Genomic DNA, 17,214 nt, shown 5'->3' with positions numbered 1-17,214 from the left:
CGATTTGTTTGTTTTGAAAATAAAAAAACTCAAGTCTCTGTATTTTGTTACTCTAAAAATGTCGAAGCCACATTAGTTCGGCTTACTTCGAACAAGAACGAGTTAAGATATATGTATTAAATATACTATAATGTTAAAATAAATATATTTATATATTTATATATAAATATATAACATTATTTTTGTTCCATTATTTTATTAAGTTAGAATTTTGTTATATATCGAAGTCAAAATTTATGCGGTAAAACTAAAAGTTGATGCGGAAAAAGCAACGTTTTGACGTCATAAATTTAGATGACGTGGGTTCATTATTTTATTGAATGGACCATATTTGAGTATTACTTATCTCTTGGCCAATATTAGTCGTCTGAGGAGACTGAAATTAATGAATCATCAACTCTTTGCAATAATTCGCCTTCACACACAACATCGTTTCTTTGAGAATATTTCATCCAAAATTCAATTAACGTCATAACGCCAATTTGTCAATATTTAATTCCATTGTATATTATATTAGCATTAATGCTTGGTATTCAAGGGAGATTGCTTTGGATAAGTGAAATTCATTATACAAATATTACATTATTCAAATTTGTCATTTATATTAAGTTTTACTCTTACTATTTTTTTTATTAAAGCAGTGTTTAATATTATTAAGTGCTTGATATATTCGGATATTGCTCTATTTTCTAATTTTTTAATTCACATCATACTTTTTTATTTTCACTCACTTTACACAGGGATTTTTTGAGAATTGGTACAATATATATTAATCAAAACATTTTCTGTTTATTTCTACAACTTTATGGTAATAGTACAATACCATGTCAAAAAACCCATGTTAGTTTGGCAACAATCCAGTTATCGATCCATTTTCGAAATTCTTCAGCATTTAGAAACCGTCTGCTAGCTAAGCCATGCTACATTGATCTTAAGAAGTAGGAATCAGAAGACATTATGCCTGTTGAATACACTGTATGTGTAGAACTTTTCATTATATCTGTAACAGTATATCCTTCACAATTCTTTCGGGCCGAGCATTCCAAAATATAATATCTGTAGCTGATATCTTTTACCAAAATATCTCATTCAATTTGTTTAATTAATATCGGTGGACATATTTTTAGTTTTTAGATGTTTCATTTCGTTTTAGTAGTTTAAAATACTCTGTACCTTGCTGAACGCACCATATACACCGCAAGCAATTAGGACATGAATATGCCATTTCAATATCCATGTAGATAGTTCCCCTGGACTTACCTATGACTTTTTGGACTTACAATTATTGTAGTAGATCCACTTTTAATCGTTGGCCACAGTATGCTACAAAAAACTCGTCGTTTTGCAAGCAATGATGCCACGATTTTGAAACGGTTGAAAATGACATTCTCAGTCCATTTGTGCGATAGCCATTTCTTTTTGGATCTTTCCCATAGTACGTAAACGTTTGAGAACAGTTAATTCATCAATTTAATCAACCGATGTCCGAAATTTTTTTTTTTGGTCTAATGAATCTTACAATTCAATGTCTTCAAACGTATTTAGTCGTTCAAAACCTTTTTTTTTTGTGACATTAAAAATACTATTTTTTAAATCTTTGCAACCGCAACAGACAATTTGGGAATTTGACGAAGCTGCACAAACGTTTGATTGGTTTCGGCTGCAGATTTCTTCAAATTAAACAACGAAAGGAATGAATTCATGGTTAATGCCTTTATACACTCATGATTAGGTAACACGATGATACTAAATAAAAAAATGTTACTTTATGTAGAAAAATATTAAAACTATCGAATTTTAAAACTCAACTGTTGTTTAATATTGAAATTTTACATTTTCACGAATACTTGCATCTAGTAACATGAATTTCTTCATTTTATTCTTATTTTTTCCAATTAATACATTTTATTTGATGTATTGTATTTCACTATAATTATGATTTTCATTTATAATATGTTTTAGGACGAAGGGGTTATGTTCCACACAATATGGTAATGGAGTTAGACGGTAATCAAAGCAGAGATCGGTGGGGTGACATTTGCGCTAATATGCCGGCAAAGAGGATGATTGCTCTTTACGATTACGATCCCCAGGAGTTGAGTCCAAACGTTGATGCCGAGGTAAATATAAAAAACGCTATTCCTCTCGTTTCGATAACGATATATTGCCACGCAAGAGAACTCTACCCATTTTTTCTTAACACCAACTGCAGGTAGAATTAAGCTTCACCACTGGCCAAGTAATCACCGTTTACGGCGACATGGACGATGACGGTTTTTACATGGCGGAAATTGATGGAGTACGCGGTTTAGTGCCATCCAACTTTTTGACAGAAGCGCCTGATCAATATGGACCTGGCGGGCAACCAAATCAAGGTCAAACATCCGGTATGTTATTTATATAGAATTTTGTTAATATACTAGATTCTTCAATAAGTCCATGGAAAACTTTTTATTTCTCAACAAAACTAAAAATTCCACCATCTTCATAACTTCAATATAACAGGTCAATTAAAAAGTACTCGGCCTGACACATAGATGGCGCCACTAGAATTAAATCCCTATGTTTTTTTTAGTTAGTCCTAATCTTTAAAAGAAATGCGTTTATAGATTTGACAGATGTCGGATCATTAGTTTGTTGTGAATTATAGCATTTTGAGTGAAGCAACTTTTGTTATTGTGAAAAAAATAGGTAAAAAGGAATTTCGAGTGTCATATATTGTATATATTGCTTTTTGAATGGAAAAAATACAGTTGAAGAAAAAACTTGGCTTGATGCCGAGTCTCCGGACACTTCTCCAGGAAAATCAACCATCAAGGATTGGTATGCTAAGTTTAGATCTAGTGAAATGAGCACCGAAGGTGGTGGACGGTGGACATGGCCCAAAAGAGGTTGTTGAGACGGACCAAAACATTAAAAAATTCACAAAATGATTTTGAATGACCGTAAATTGAAATTGAATGAAATAGCAGACACTATAAAGATATCAACTGAACGTGTACATCATATCATTCACGAATATTTGGGTATGAGAAAGCTCTGTATTTTGCACAGAGTCGCGCGAGCTCACGTTTGACCAAAAACAGCGACGAGTTGATAATTCGGAGCAGTGTTTGAAGATGATCAAGCATAATAAACACGAGTTTTTGCGTCGATATGTGACAATGGATGAAACATGGCTCCATCATTTCACTCAGTTATCCGAGTGAACTGCACACGATAAACCCACTCCAAAGCGTGGGAAAACGCAACAGTCGGCTGGCAAGGTTATGGCGTCTGTATTTTGAGATGCGCAGGGACGTTTGAAGGACGAAATCGCCGAAAAACGGCCGCATTTGAAAAAAAAGAAAGTGCTGCTTCACCAGGACAATGCACCGTGTCACAAGTCAGTGAAAACCATGGCAAAAATCCATGAATTGGGCTTCGAATTGCTTCCTCATCCACCGTATTCTCCAGATCTGGCCCCCAGCGACTATTTCTTGTTTTCAGATCTCAAAAGAATGCTCGCTGGTAAGAAATTTTCGTGGAATGAAGAGATGATCGCCGAAACTGAGGCTTATTTTGAATAAAAGGATAAATCGTACTACGAAAATAGTATCGAAAAGTTGGAGGGCCGCTATAATCAGTTTATCACCCTTATGTTGAATAAAAAAAACTAATTTGGTCAAAAAAATGTGTTTTACTATGGTAGGCCAGGGACTTTTCAATTGACCTGTTATATACTTAATATTACGCTATTACATCAATATAACTGCAATGCAAAAATTTTTGAGTATTTTAAACATTTTAGAACTATATATGAATTGGATATACTTGGATATAATATCGTAAGCCTGTATATCAAAAATAAAACAAAGCAAATAATAGTCGGAAGCCGTTTAATAATCAAAAGAAATTTTATTTGTAGATTACTATTAAACTGATAAAGAAATAAAATTGGATTATTAATATAATATTTTTAACCAATTTTTTTACAGCAATAAATCCGTACTGCAAGACAATCATTAAGATAATGCATTAGTTCACTAACTGACTCAAATAAAAGAACCTCGCTACAGTGTCAATAAAAGTATTAATTGCTCCAAAGTTTAGTTTATTAGCAAGTTTTAGGCTCTATTCAACACAGCAAAATTATTTAAGGAAAATGATTATTATTAAACGTTAAAGGTATATTTTGCAGGCTTTTCGCTATGCAATAACATCTTACTACTTTTTAAAACTATTTATTAAATTTTATAGAATTATTTAGAAATATAAAATATGGAATACCAATAAACAAAATAAGCTTCTACGTCTGCAAGTTAGTCAATTCTATATTAAAATATTTTATCACGTCTTATTCTTTTCGAAAATGAATATGAATTTGAAGATGATATAAATTGTAAATCAAAGCTTTATAGTAAAAGATCTTGGAAAATCTTCTAGGCAAGTTGGTTTTGGTTTTTGAGGCAAAATGTTGAAAACAACACTGACTGAACCAAGTAGACTAGAACGATCTTATTATAGGCCTAGAGTTGGCAAGGAATCAACATTTCTGAGATATACCTATAGCGACAATATAACGAACTAACTTATAAAATAGAAGCTTTTCATGAATTTAACCGTTTCCCTTCAGACTCAATGATCTGACAGTTGCCTTTATATTTATTGTATATACGTATTTGTTTCAATAATTATAATGTATTTCATTCAAAAATTATTTTCTTAACTATTTTATATATGCAATATACAATGGAAAATTATTGTTAACCTAAAATTGGTATAGTTTGTTCTATATAGTGAAGAAGACATTTAAAATAGTTTATTTTGTTCCGTCTTCATTTCTTTTATAGAATTCAAACTAGCACAAAATTAATCATAGTATTAAATAATTCGTAGGTTCTTGTTTGTAAACATTTATTTTAATCAGGGAGAGGTGGTCAAGGGGTGCCTAGAGGAGCAGGACCTGGAGCTAGGGGACCACCTCCGCCCCCAAGGGAAAACCAAATGCGTAGCACTCAAAGCGGACAACCTTCTAGAGGTAAAGGTATGTTTTATTATAATTATATAGAGAGACGAAAGTATATTTTGAAAATTATTTCGTTTTTTTTTGTCTTAATAGAAATTGTCTGATTTCGATATCAAATAAATATTTTAATTTCCGATTATATATTGATTTTTTATTTTCGTTTTTAACGAACATTTTATATACACATAATATATTTATAAGGTATTTGTTAGGTCTCCATCACACACTTGCTCCAAGAAAAAGAAACAATATTCCCACCTTGGGACGCTTTCATTACACAAAATTGTTCCACTTCTTCCAAATTTATTTTCTTTTTTGTTTTCCTGTGTTTATTCTATTGACATAACTGTACGAACAAGACACATATTTGCATCGAACGTCTTGGAAATCTTTACACTTGCTATTCTTTGTGTGTTCTCTATACTGCAAGGGTGTGATGTACATAAACTTGTTCTTGACACTGTGGTTAGTATTTGTACCTTCAGTGCACAATGTTGAGAACAACTTTAAGCTTTAATTGTTTCTACAAATACCTCCAATTTTCTCGAACCTTCTTAATGAGAAAACTGTGAGTTATTTGAAATGTGTACTTTCAATGTATGAACTGCACTATATAAACGGTTTGCCAAATGCTAGCTCTAACTTTTCTACCTCTTTATAATAAATTCGTTAATTCAAAGGATGCTGAATGAGGATCACACTATCATCATTGTTAAAAAGGTTTCTTTTCTATTAATTACAAAGCACTAGTAATATCCATAAACATTGCACTATTTAAATTTTTTAAAATAATTTTATATATATTTAGTTTTCTAATATACATCTTGCGTTTGAATTATGATTGTTAGTTTCATATATATTAATTGTGATTTGTCTATATTTCTATGGAAAAAATATGACAAAATAGGCATGGTATTTAATTTTAAATAGTCAAAAATAATTACTTTTTTAATCAGAAAATTAATTTAATTCAGTTTTCCAATGTTCACATAGATTGTTGTTGTCCTGTTGCACAACGTCAGTAAGACGTTACGCTATAAACTTAAACGTCTCTACTGACCCATATCTTTCTGCCAGATCAAGTTGTTATCCATCTTTCTGTATCTACTTGATAGCCTATACTGTTTCTAGTCTAATACTCTACTGTTCCTGAAAAAATTATTTACATTTTTGTTTTTATCGTTAACTACATATTCAAATTGCCTGAATTCCTTCAATTAATAGTCAGATATTGAAATCAATAACAGATCTTCTTTTAATAAGTCTCAAAAAGAAAATAATTTTTAGCGACTTTTCTAATTAAGTTGCAAAATAATGAAAATTAATATTAATTATTTTTAGAATGTAATTTTTATTTTTATATAAAACATCATCATTCCATTAACTGAGTTATATAATGTCCTTATATAATGTCCTTAAATATAATAATAATAACCAGAAATTCTAATAATTAAATACTGTACCTAATAATAAGTAATGTATATTAACATATTTATAATAATCTAAACTTAATAGTCTGCAAGTTTACAAAAGAACACTACAATATCCCTAAATATTTAAAATATATTTAATTTTTTTATATTAATATGATCTATACATAATTTATAGCTTCATCTTGTAAATTAAACAAAAAAAGAAATAAATAACAAATTTAAATAAATAATATTCTATGAGAATATTGTCAAAAGAGTAAAACAATTAAGTTAATCAAGAAAGTGCTACATCAGAATTCTCTTTTTCAATCAAATATCTGCTTTTTACCACAGCTTCTATTTATTTTTTAATCACAGCTTTCGTAATATGCTCACCTTATTATCTCTTTAATTAAATTTTAAATGTCTCTGTTTTTAATAAATAATACTTACTACACTGTAGTAATTTCACAAGCATATGTTTTTAAAAATAGGAAGAAACCTTTTACATGTTTGTTATTTGAGCTTTGTTAGCAGTATCTTTTAAATTAACTTATTTTGGCACACATCAACGATGTATTTTCTAATTCGTAATATGTATAATACGTTTTAAAACAATCTATTACAATACATCGTTTTCGAATCTTACTTCATATATCAATTAACATGGATGAATACTATGGTCACTACTTTCTAAAACATAACTTATACCTACTATAACGAAGCTACAACGAACATCTTTTAAACAAGTATGACACTATATTGATTAATATGAGTAAAAATTAACGATTTGACAACCTTGATGGTCTCCTTGGAATTCCCATGTACATATAATATATATGCGACAACTTCAAACCATGAACATTTCACTTATCTCTTTATGTAAATGTCCTTAAGAAGAATATTTGTCCATGTTAATTTATATGATGGATTGAAATGTGCGCCTGATAAATTCTTTGTCCGCTATTCGCTGAACAGCGTTGCCACATTGCCTGATCGTTGTCCGTTTGTCTGTCTGTTGGTCTAGATGCCTGCCACCTGTTGTATAGATCCTCTCAGTTAGACTCATCCTTCAACACAACTCAATCAGCATCGATGTCCAACACGAACAACACTTCTACTGAGCACCAACAGGTATTTTTGTTACTTTCTCTCTCTATATCTCTCTCTATCTCTCTATCTCAGACTCCTCAAATTGTCTAACTCTGACTCAAGATCTGTAGGCGTTTTCTGTTTAGTTCTGATATGATACTGCTATATTAACCGTTGTGTTACTAGTTATTGTGCTTGGTTTGCTTAATAATTGTCATTGTGTAGATGTAGAATCACAACAAAATTATAATATATTTAAGGGGAATGTATACACGATAAAAATATATTATTTAACATACTAAAACCAAAAAAAATACTTTAAATAATTAATATTGATACACCATTGTACATAAGTATAAAGAATGTATTTTCATTAAAAATGTTTAAAATCATTGTTACTTAAAGCATTCTTAAGTATGAAAGTTTTGGTAGCGTTTCAGTATATTTTACAGTAAGTAAACAGCATTTACAGTTTTTTATAAATATATGGGGGTTATGTGATAGGTGATAACCAGATTTTACTGACAACCAGGTTTAACATTTATAGTCCAACGTTTTTCTACTTTTTATATTTTTATATATTCCAATATAATCAATATTATATTGTATATTATGGTAACTATAATATTAAAAGCTATTCTTAAATTTAACTATATTATTTAATACAAAATGTTATATTAAATTCAAGAAACAATTCAAATACGCGTTATTTAGACTGTAAAATAATTTCTTATTTAGATTTTCTTTAGTGTTGGGCAAAATTCCTTTACTTTGACTCCTTTTTAATTTTCATTAAATTGTAATGATGTTCTTATACATTCTTATACAGGATGTAGTAAGTTTATATAATAGTTCTTACTACTTTGAAGTCTAACCTTCTTTGGATCATCCAGAGCGACCTAAATTGAAAATGTTTTACTATTTTGATGTTTGAACACGGATACCAGAGTTTCCATATATTTTCAGTTTTAATAACAAGTACTTTATTGCATACTGAGATCTTATACAAGTTGGAACAATAGTTTTTTATTATATCTTCTATACCGAAATTGTCTGTTTCGCAGAAAGCATTATCAGAGAACGGAATCACTGTCAAAGGAATATATTTTGATTCTTCTAAGAACAACTAAGGAACATAATTCCATAATTACATAATTCCAGGACATACTCCAATGTTTATATAAAACAGTTTTTTAGTAGGGCATTTCTTTTTTGAAAGTATTTAAATGTAAAAGGGCTCTTGGTACAGCTTATATTTACGAAAAACAGAAACCTTATAGTGCAATCCCTGGATATCTCCAAATGTAATAGCTAATTAATCATTTGTTTCTGTTTTTTATAATCTGTCAATTTCTAAACAATGAAATATTTTTCTTTAAGTTAGTTATTAAACTAAAAATTAATATTATTTCCAGTGTTTATATATTCTAAAGGTTTTACACTGCTTCTACACTTTCTCATAATTTACATGATTTTTTTTGTTCATAATACTTCTAAATTTAATAACGCCTTCAATGAAAAATGTCTTTGTGCTTTGTTAATTTTTAATAGACACAATGGTTTTTTACTAAGAATAACTTTTTCAGTACGTGCTGCTTGATATTAAATAATTAAAACATATTTTGTATTTATATTCTCTTATTGTGCTTTTTTGGCATATTCAGAATTGATATTTTTACTTTACAGATTTATTAGAATTATTTCAACACTTTTTAACAGTTCATGTACAATATGTAAACTCACATTTAACATTTACTTTTTTGCTTTAAACACCATAAGATATCAATTATCATTTCCATGCCTATTGGATGTTCCTAAAGCTCCTCGACTCTTTAGATTCGTAGATTTCCAATATAAATTAAATCCTTACTTCTAAATTACCTAATCAAAACCTTTATATGTTGACAATGATACAGTTTGTTAATCGTTATTTCAACAAGTAAGTAATAATTAACGATCATTCTTTTAATAAAAATATCAGTATAATATTTTATTTTGATTTGATATATAATTGAATGTATATACCAAAAAATTGTATGTTTTGCCTGCATTCATAAAGCCAAATCGGTATTCTTAAACCTTTTTAACTTTTTAAGTCATTTATATTTACCAAAACGTGCACAGAAAACTCATCTAATGGATATCCTTTACTAATAAGTACCACGCATAATATCTCATATTTTTTGTAAAACTTTATTAAGTTATAGAATATTTTTTTAGTGAAATAGTTGTATTAATATAGTTATTTTATAATATTTTTCAAAATTTTAATGATTTAAATAATTATCATTAAGCAATTTTTTCTATTCAATAGTATAAATTTTGTATATATTAATGAATTAATATTATATGTTAATGAATTAATTATTAATATTTACTAGTGTGATTTAATATATATTCATTTTGAATCAGTTTTATATCGTTATTATTTTTTAAATTAGTTGAAATTTTTCGATCACTCATATTTGGTAGACCTAGTAAATACTAACATAGCTTATTCACCTCATGACATATAACATACTAGATTAGATATACACATTTTAAAAATATTCTTCATGTAATCAATGCGACATTTATATCATCAATACACAACTATTAACAAGCTTATCAAAGGATGAACAGGTAGGTATTTTAAAAGTGCCGCGTAATATTTTTATTTCAGTAATTTTGTAAATACAACAAATTGTAAATATTATATATTTATTAATCAAAGAACAGAAAATTCAAATATCAAATTTAATTCATTCAAATATTCAATATCAAGTTCAAATATTTTCATTCATTAGGTAGGCTAAAAAATCATTACATCTTACGACGGTAAGTTGAAAAATAACATGTTTGTTGAGCAAAAATAAAGTCAAACTGGATATTTAGACAAAAAGTATGTTAAAGCACAATTCTTAAATTTACACAACAAAATCAATTTTCTAATCTGCACTTATCTATGTGATCACTTTTTCAACAAAAAAATGTCCAACATTTTTACCTTTATTTTATTTAACCATCTATTGGTACGTGTGTCTTGTTAAAACTATTTGTAGCATTCCAATCGACAATATTCTATTTTGTAAAGCGTCTGAAGTATAAGTTAAAATAATAAAGGTATATATTTTATGGTATTCCAATTATTCATCAGCATATTCGCATTAATTATTATGCTCTAGCATGTATTCTGATAATTATTTCACTTAATAAAAACATTTATTGTGAACCATTTATACAGATCAAAATATTTTCCATCATTTTCTATAACTTCCATCTTCATTTTTTGGTAATATCGCGATACCGTGTGGAAATAACGATGTTGGCTTGACAGGGATCCAATAATCATCCAATCGATATATCGGAGAAAAAAAATATCGATATTTTACAAAAAAATGTATCAATATTTTTAAGAAAAAATAAAAATAGTGAGGTAAAGTAGTGATATTTTCGATGAACCTTTAAATTTAACTTCAATTAATTTTGAAGGCCATATATATATATATATATATATATATATATATATATATATATATATATATATTTTTATTTTTTTTTCTCGGTATCCCTAATCAGAAAGTAATATATCTGATGAGTAAGTTGGGCGTGGAAGAGCTTTCACATTCGAGTTGCAGTACTGTATCCTTCATACTTTTATAATATTTACGTATACAGGACCTGTGACCTGTATACCGACGACATTCCTCGAGAAGATGGAAAGTATAAATTTTCACCAGGTGTTCACTTGCATATTTTTATTCTGCACACGTTACAAAATAATTACAGTACTCATAGCTTGACGGTATTTACTTCTGAAAAATAACAAAGTACTGCTAATATGCACCTTAGAGTGCATTTGTCATGATATTCCCCCGTTTGCTAAGCATGTAACATCCACAAACGTTGTTGTTGAACGAGCAAGTTCCAAACGATGTTTAATGGAACGTCGTCAGCTGTCAACTGCTATAAGAGAGCAGTGCTGCCACCATGCGTGAACTTGGAAACTACAATCTTGATATACGGGTTGAAGATCTGAAGAAAACTTGCATATATCACTAAATTTATGAAGATTTATATGGAATATTTACATCCTCCGAACCTGATGCTACTTTTTTAATTATTACTTGTTTGGAATAATGACTTATGAGTGGAACTTTCATTTTTATGATCAAATCAATACAGTTTTGAATTTGTGATCTCAGAATTAATTGACAGTTACTATAAAGTAATTTAAAACTTGTTCGATTTTGTTTATTATATATTAATGTTTTGAATTCCCAATTACAAAGGTTTTCCGAATAGTATACACCTTTATAACGTTAAGTTTTCATGTTTTAGGGGAGGCTCAGAGGGATGTTGAGGCCCGGTGGTAATCAGCAACAACCGCAATCCACGCAACCCAACCAAGCGCAGCAGCCCCAGCAGAACACTACAACCGGTGGACTGTTCTCCAGCCTGACTGGATCGAACCAAGCTCAACAGAACCAACAACAAAACTACCAACAAAACGATCAACAAAGTCAGAGAATACCACATAAAGGGGTGCCTCAGGTCATACCAACGGTTGGTGGTATGCCCCAGGGCACCGCCCAAACGACACCTGGGGCTCCGGGCGGTCCAAACCTGATGCAGAAATTGAACGAGATCACTGCTCCTGGTGGCGACATCCTCTCGAAAGGCAAAGAACTAATATTTATGAAATTCGGTTTGGGCGGGAAATAACCCTTAAATTTAAATGGGCGCGGTTTATTTTAGATTCATCGGAAGCGCTTGGTGTCAAGAAACAATGGAAGAAACCCAGATGTTTATATCAGGTGCCTTGATAGAGGTACGCGGCAGACAAGAATCTGTATAGTTGTTGGTTGAAAATTGGCTATTGTAACATATATATATATTTAAAAAAAATCGGTAAAATATGAAGCTTTTGATATCTATAATACGTTATTCTTGTTTAGTTCGAACTACATTTTTATGAAGGCTAATGTTATTACGTGTTGTTTTCTTTCCATCGTTATATATATATATATATATATATATATATATATATATATATACATATATATAAAGAGTATATTGAGAATTGTGGTCAGGAAGTCGTACTGAATATTTTGGGAAACGTTTCAAACATGTTGCGTTTAAATTTATCATGAAACAAAGAATGGGAATTAAGACAATAATTGTACAGTTACGAATTGGCAAATTTGTACAAAAAAAAAGAACAAACATTTTTACAACTAAGAACTGTGTAGTTATACATATGTAATTTAAACTAAAACAGCTGATTTACTATTAATGTTACTGTAAGAACACGTATTTTCATTAAGGAATCATTCGGGGCCTTATTAATTTATTGATGAACGTTTTTTTATATATACCTATCTCTTACCGTATCTCCTAATTTCTCCTCATCCTGTTTGTATTGTTTCTTTTCATGTGCACGCTTCCATAGAAAGGCCTTAGCAAAAAGGAGATTCGCGTTTGGTGTAAAGAAAATTCTATATTTCACTGTAAATATAAACGCAACATTTTAAATGTTTTCTCACTCTAGTTAGGTATGTATTAAAATAAATTAAATTGTATAAAATTAATAAAAAGCTCTTTAGTCCACCGACGTAATTAATTATATTCCTTTATTTTATATTATACAGGGTAACCGATACAGCATTGTAGAATCAATTTCGATTAGACAATTAAAGAAGACTAGATTAATTTCGAATTTAAATTTATTAATCAACTAATTCAATTAATTGATCAAAATCCTAAAAAACTTAAATATAATATCGACATTAGTAGCACTTGTTTAATAATCAATAATTTAAATTAAAGTAAAAAATCGTATAGCTCCATTTATTAAACTTAAAATGGTTTATTATTTTTCGGTGGACTTAAAAGAAGAAAAAACAAAAAACAAATGAATCCATAACTGTTCTAGATAAACTATTACCAATAATCACACTAAATAAAGCAATGCAAATATGTATATATATAGGGTGTTCTAAAATATATTGTCAATCTTGCAGTAAACGCATTCTGCTGTTTCAAAAATAAATTAAATAAATCATAATGTAATTTACAGTTAGAATATATTATTAGACAGTGACTAGATTTGTAATGTGTAGTTATATATATTTGTTTTAATTTAGCACACCCTATATCAGAATTATTATTATTATTATTATATATACATATATATATAGAGAAATAGCTTTTAATACCTAAAGAATATGAGATTTTCAACAATGTATTTATCTTCTTTATACATACTTGAGATATATCGACTGAAAATTTTCTTCTATTATATAAATATATACGGATCAGTCTGTTTTAATCACCATTAACCAATCGATTTTTTTTCTGAAATTATATATTGATCTAACACGCACAGAATAAACATTTTCTTTAAATTATCAATATATTCGATTTTAGCTAGTTATTTGAAATGGCTTTTCATAAATTGGAATATTTATTTTCAATTTCAGTTAAAACTTTTATTAATACATTTTTCATTAAAAAATAAAGTAATTGTTCATTAATGACTAACCAATTATTCGACAAATAATTGTTAGATTAACTAATAATCAAAACATTAACACTCCCATTAAAATATTACTTAAGGTATTAATTATTATTTACTGATAATTAATAAATAAATGAAATGAAATGATCAGTAATATATTAATTAACACTGAATAATTAACATATAACATTACTTATATATTATATATTATATAATGTATTAATTATTAGTTAAAATATGATAGTTATTATCAACAATCTATTAGTTATAATAATTATATGATAATTTTAATTATAATAATAAATTATAATTATTATTTCTTTAATTTAATTAAATAAAGTTTAATTGATGTCATGATATGTGGATAAAACAGACCAACCTTTTATGACTAAAGGTGTACGACTGTTGATGAACTGATTTAAAAGTTCAACAACAGTAAGTTGATCTTTTGTTTATTATTATTATACAAACTTTTAAAAGTGTTCAAAAAGCTTCTATGGTAAACCATAACTGCTTTACTTATTAATCATATCTTATTATAAAGAAATACATTTAAAGAACAATGGCAGTATTAAAATGTATCATGTAAAGTCAGATTTTAAGTACAAACATGACGAAGACCAAAATCTTATAACTATATAACTAAATAAAAATGTTAATTTTTCACTGTTACTTAAAAAGGAAATAACATTGTTAAATATGCTTTTTATAACAGATCGATTTATGTTGTTAGGTATGAATTACTAGATGTTTGTTTGAACAGAACATTGTTTACTGTTTTTCTAGTCTATGGAGTCACATAATTGACATTCCGGCACAACTGTTTATCTTTGTTCAAAGACTGTCATTAAATCACTGACATATGCTTCAAATGTTAAAACCTCGGGGATTTATTGACAGTATCCTATATTATTGGCGTTGTGCCTTCTGGTATCTTTTAAAGACGCACAATTAATTTTTGTCAATTGTTAATGTTAAAACATGTTTTGTTGCTAAAGTTCCAATTGTATATCAGGCCGAGATTATCCAAAGTAAATCCTCATTGATCAAGTTCACTATATTGATAGGTACTATGGATAATAGCAGGTCGGGGTATATCTAGCAAAATTTCTTTAAGGCCTTTGATGTTGTTAAGGAACACCGACAAATTTTTGTTTGCTTCCTTTTGTATAATATAAATAACTTGTAAGATATTATATTTAAAGAGCTACCATACTGATATGAATGTTACACACAACAAACAATTTTAAACAAGAGAGTTATTGATTGAAATAATTCGTTGCGTTTTTTATTTAAAGATTTTGATTATACAAATAAGTTCGTTCACCCAGTGACAGAGAATGCTCATGCGCATTATATGTTTAGCGTTTTAAATAATAAAGCAAATGCGTCGATAGTTTCTGATTATATGAACAAAAAACTTATTAAGGGTAGTTTAGTGAAAGAACTACCAAACATTTTACTTACTCTCACTAAAAAACACTTTAATATGTATGTTTAGTTATCGTTTTTTGATTTGACTTCTGTGTTGAATAAATTGTTTTAGTTTAACGTCTCTGTTTGACGAGAATTAAGATAGAGTAATTATATTTTTGGGAGAACAACACCATTTGTCGACTATGCTTGCCCGTGGACATTCTCAATCTGTACATAATGATATAACTGTCATGAAAGTCGCTTAAAAAATGTTGTGGAAAAAGAAACGAATTATTTTGCATTATAATGACGCGCTTGGAAATAATTGGTATATTATAGCTTTAACCGAAATATTAGTTCTTCAAATTCCTCTTTCGAAAACTCACGTTGTTCGACTGTATACGTGTATAAAAAATATGTATTTCTTTTTCCATAAAGGCTACAATAAAAATGGGTTACGAAAATGGCGCATGGAAAATTGTTTACGAGGTTATAAGAAATGGTACCTTTGTCAATACCAACGCTAGTTCATTACTCAGCTTATAAATGAGCCAATGTTACAAACTCTCGTAAACTGTTATATTTAGTAATTTACTGAATGGTTGTGAAACTTGGTCAGACGACATATCAAAACATGGCCGAGTGGAAGAAAACGGTTACATTAGGCCTGGCTTTGTTACAAAAATAAAATCATAACAAAACTATTAAATCTATCAATGTATTATACACTCTGTATCGATAAAATAATAAAATAAATCATTTACAAAGTTATTTCACAGTTTTTTAGTTATATTAATACAAGAAAATATTGTATATTTACTTATTCTTACTTTTTTAATAATGTTGCTTACTTCGGAATGTCTAAGTATGTCAAGTGGATTCGTTTTAAAGGAAATGATGCGTTTTTTGTGGTCATTTAGGCTCTTTGAGTTTAATGAACTAAATATATCATATAATGCCGTAACAATCTTAGATACAAATTTCGATTCGTGACTAAAATAAAATTTAAAATTGTTGTGACGTTATTTATATTAAAATATTTTCAAAAGTACTGCTTGAATATGATCGGAAAAAATTATAGTCGGAAGGGAGAATGTCTGGTAAAAATGACGGATCGTAGGATTCAATAATAATTTTTACGAACGTTATACAACATTGAGCTTTCAATCACATATGTTTTAAACTGTTTATCAACTGTAAACGTTAAAATCAATACTTGTACTTTTTTATTTTGTCTGTTCGTAATTTGGAATTTGATTAAAAAATTCTTTAGACCCCATTAGAAATTAAAGCACGTTACGTTATATATTGTAAATTCGTAAATTTTCATTCATTGTTATTTATTACAGTGTTTACCTATAAAGAAAGCTTTTGAATTTTAAAAATACGAACAGCTATTTATATTATATTTATAGAATACGTATACAAATTTTTTTAATTTATGTGCACTAATTATAAGGCTTATAAATTAATTTTAAAGGATTTACAACAGATGGTTAACCATTAACAGGCTTGACATTTTAGTATGTTTCATTTCGTCGAAGTGCGAACAACTTTTTCAGCGCGTTCAAAACGCCTGTATTTGTACCGGGTAAATCGCATTTGAGAAAAGTTTTACTATGCAGTATGCTGTGTGAATCTTATGACAACTCTGCTTCATCAATTTCAACATGTGAATACCACGTTTTAAAAGTTGTGATTTTGACACCGAATACAAAAAGCGTTCTGAACAGCCACAAAAATTTGAAGACGTTGATTTGAGACCTTGAGACCACCTGGTCATGCAT

General features: G+C 28.7%; 1 protein-coding gene across 14 annotated transcripts in view; it reads left to right on the top strand.

Moving 5' to 3' along the window:
• Positions 1–12,359, top strand: part of Rbp (RIMS binding protein) — a 78,311-nt gene extending 65,952 nt beyond the window's left edge. For 10 of the 14 annotated variants that reach the window (XM_076398612.1, XM_076398607.1, XM_076398610.1 and 7 more), the window contains 5 exons: positions 1,963–2,120; positions 2,210–2,387; positions 4,910–5,026; positions 7,448–7,554; positions 11,833–12,359. In XM_076398612.1, coding sequence (XP_076254727.1) covers positions 1,963–2,120; positions 2,210–2,387; positions 4,910–5,026; positions 7,448–7,554; positions 11,833–12,216 — 944 coding nt within the window. In that variant the 3' untranslated portion in view covers positions 12,217–12,359. The remainder of the gene's footprint in view (positions 1–1,962; positions 2,121–2,209; positions 2,388–4,909; positions 5,027–7,447; positions 7,555–11,832) is intronic. The other 4 variants (XM_076398602.1, XM_076398603.1, XM_076398614.1 and 1 more) reach the window with 4 other exon arrangements.
• Positions 12,360–17,214: the final 4,855 nt, after the last annotated feature.

The sequence above is a fragment of the Rhynchophorus ferrugineus genome, unplaced genomic scaffold (genome assembly GCF_030347505.1).
Source record: "Rhynchophorus ferrugineus isolate W39M unplaced genomic scaffold, kcgeb_rfMv2 rfM3, whole genome shotgun sequence".
NCBI lineage: Eukaryota > Metazoa > Arthropoda > Insecta > Coleoptera > Curculionidae > Rhynchophorus > Rhynchophorus ferrugineus.
This window is presented reverse-complemented; position numbering and strand designations above follow the sequence as displayed.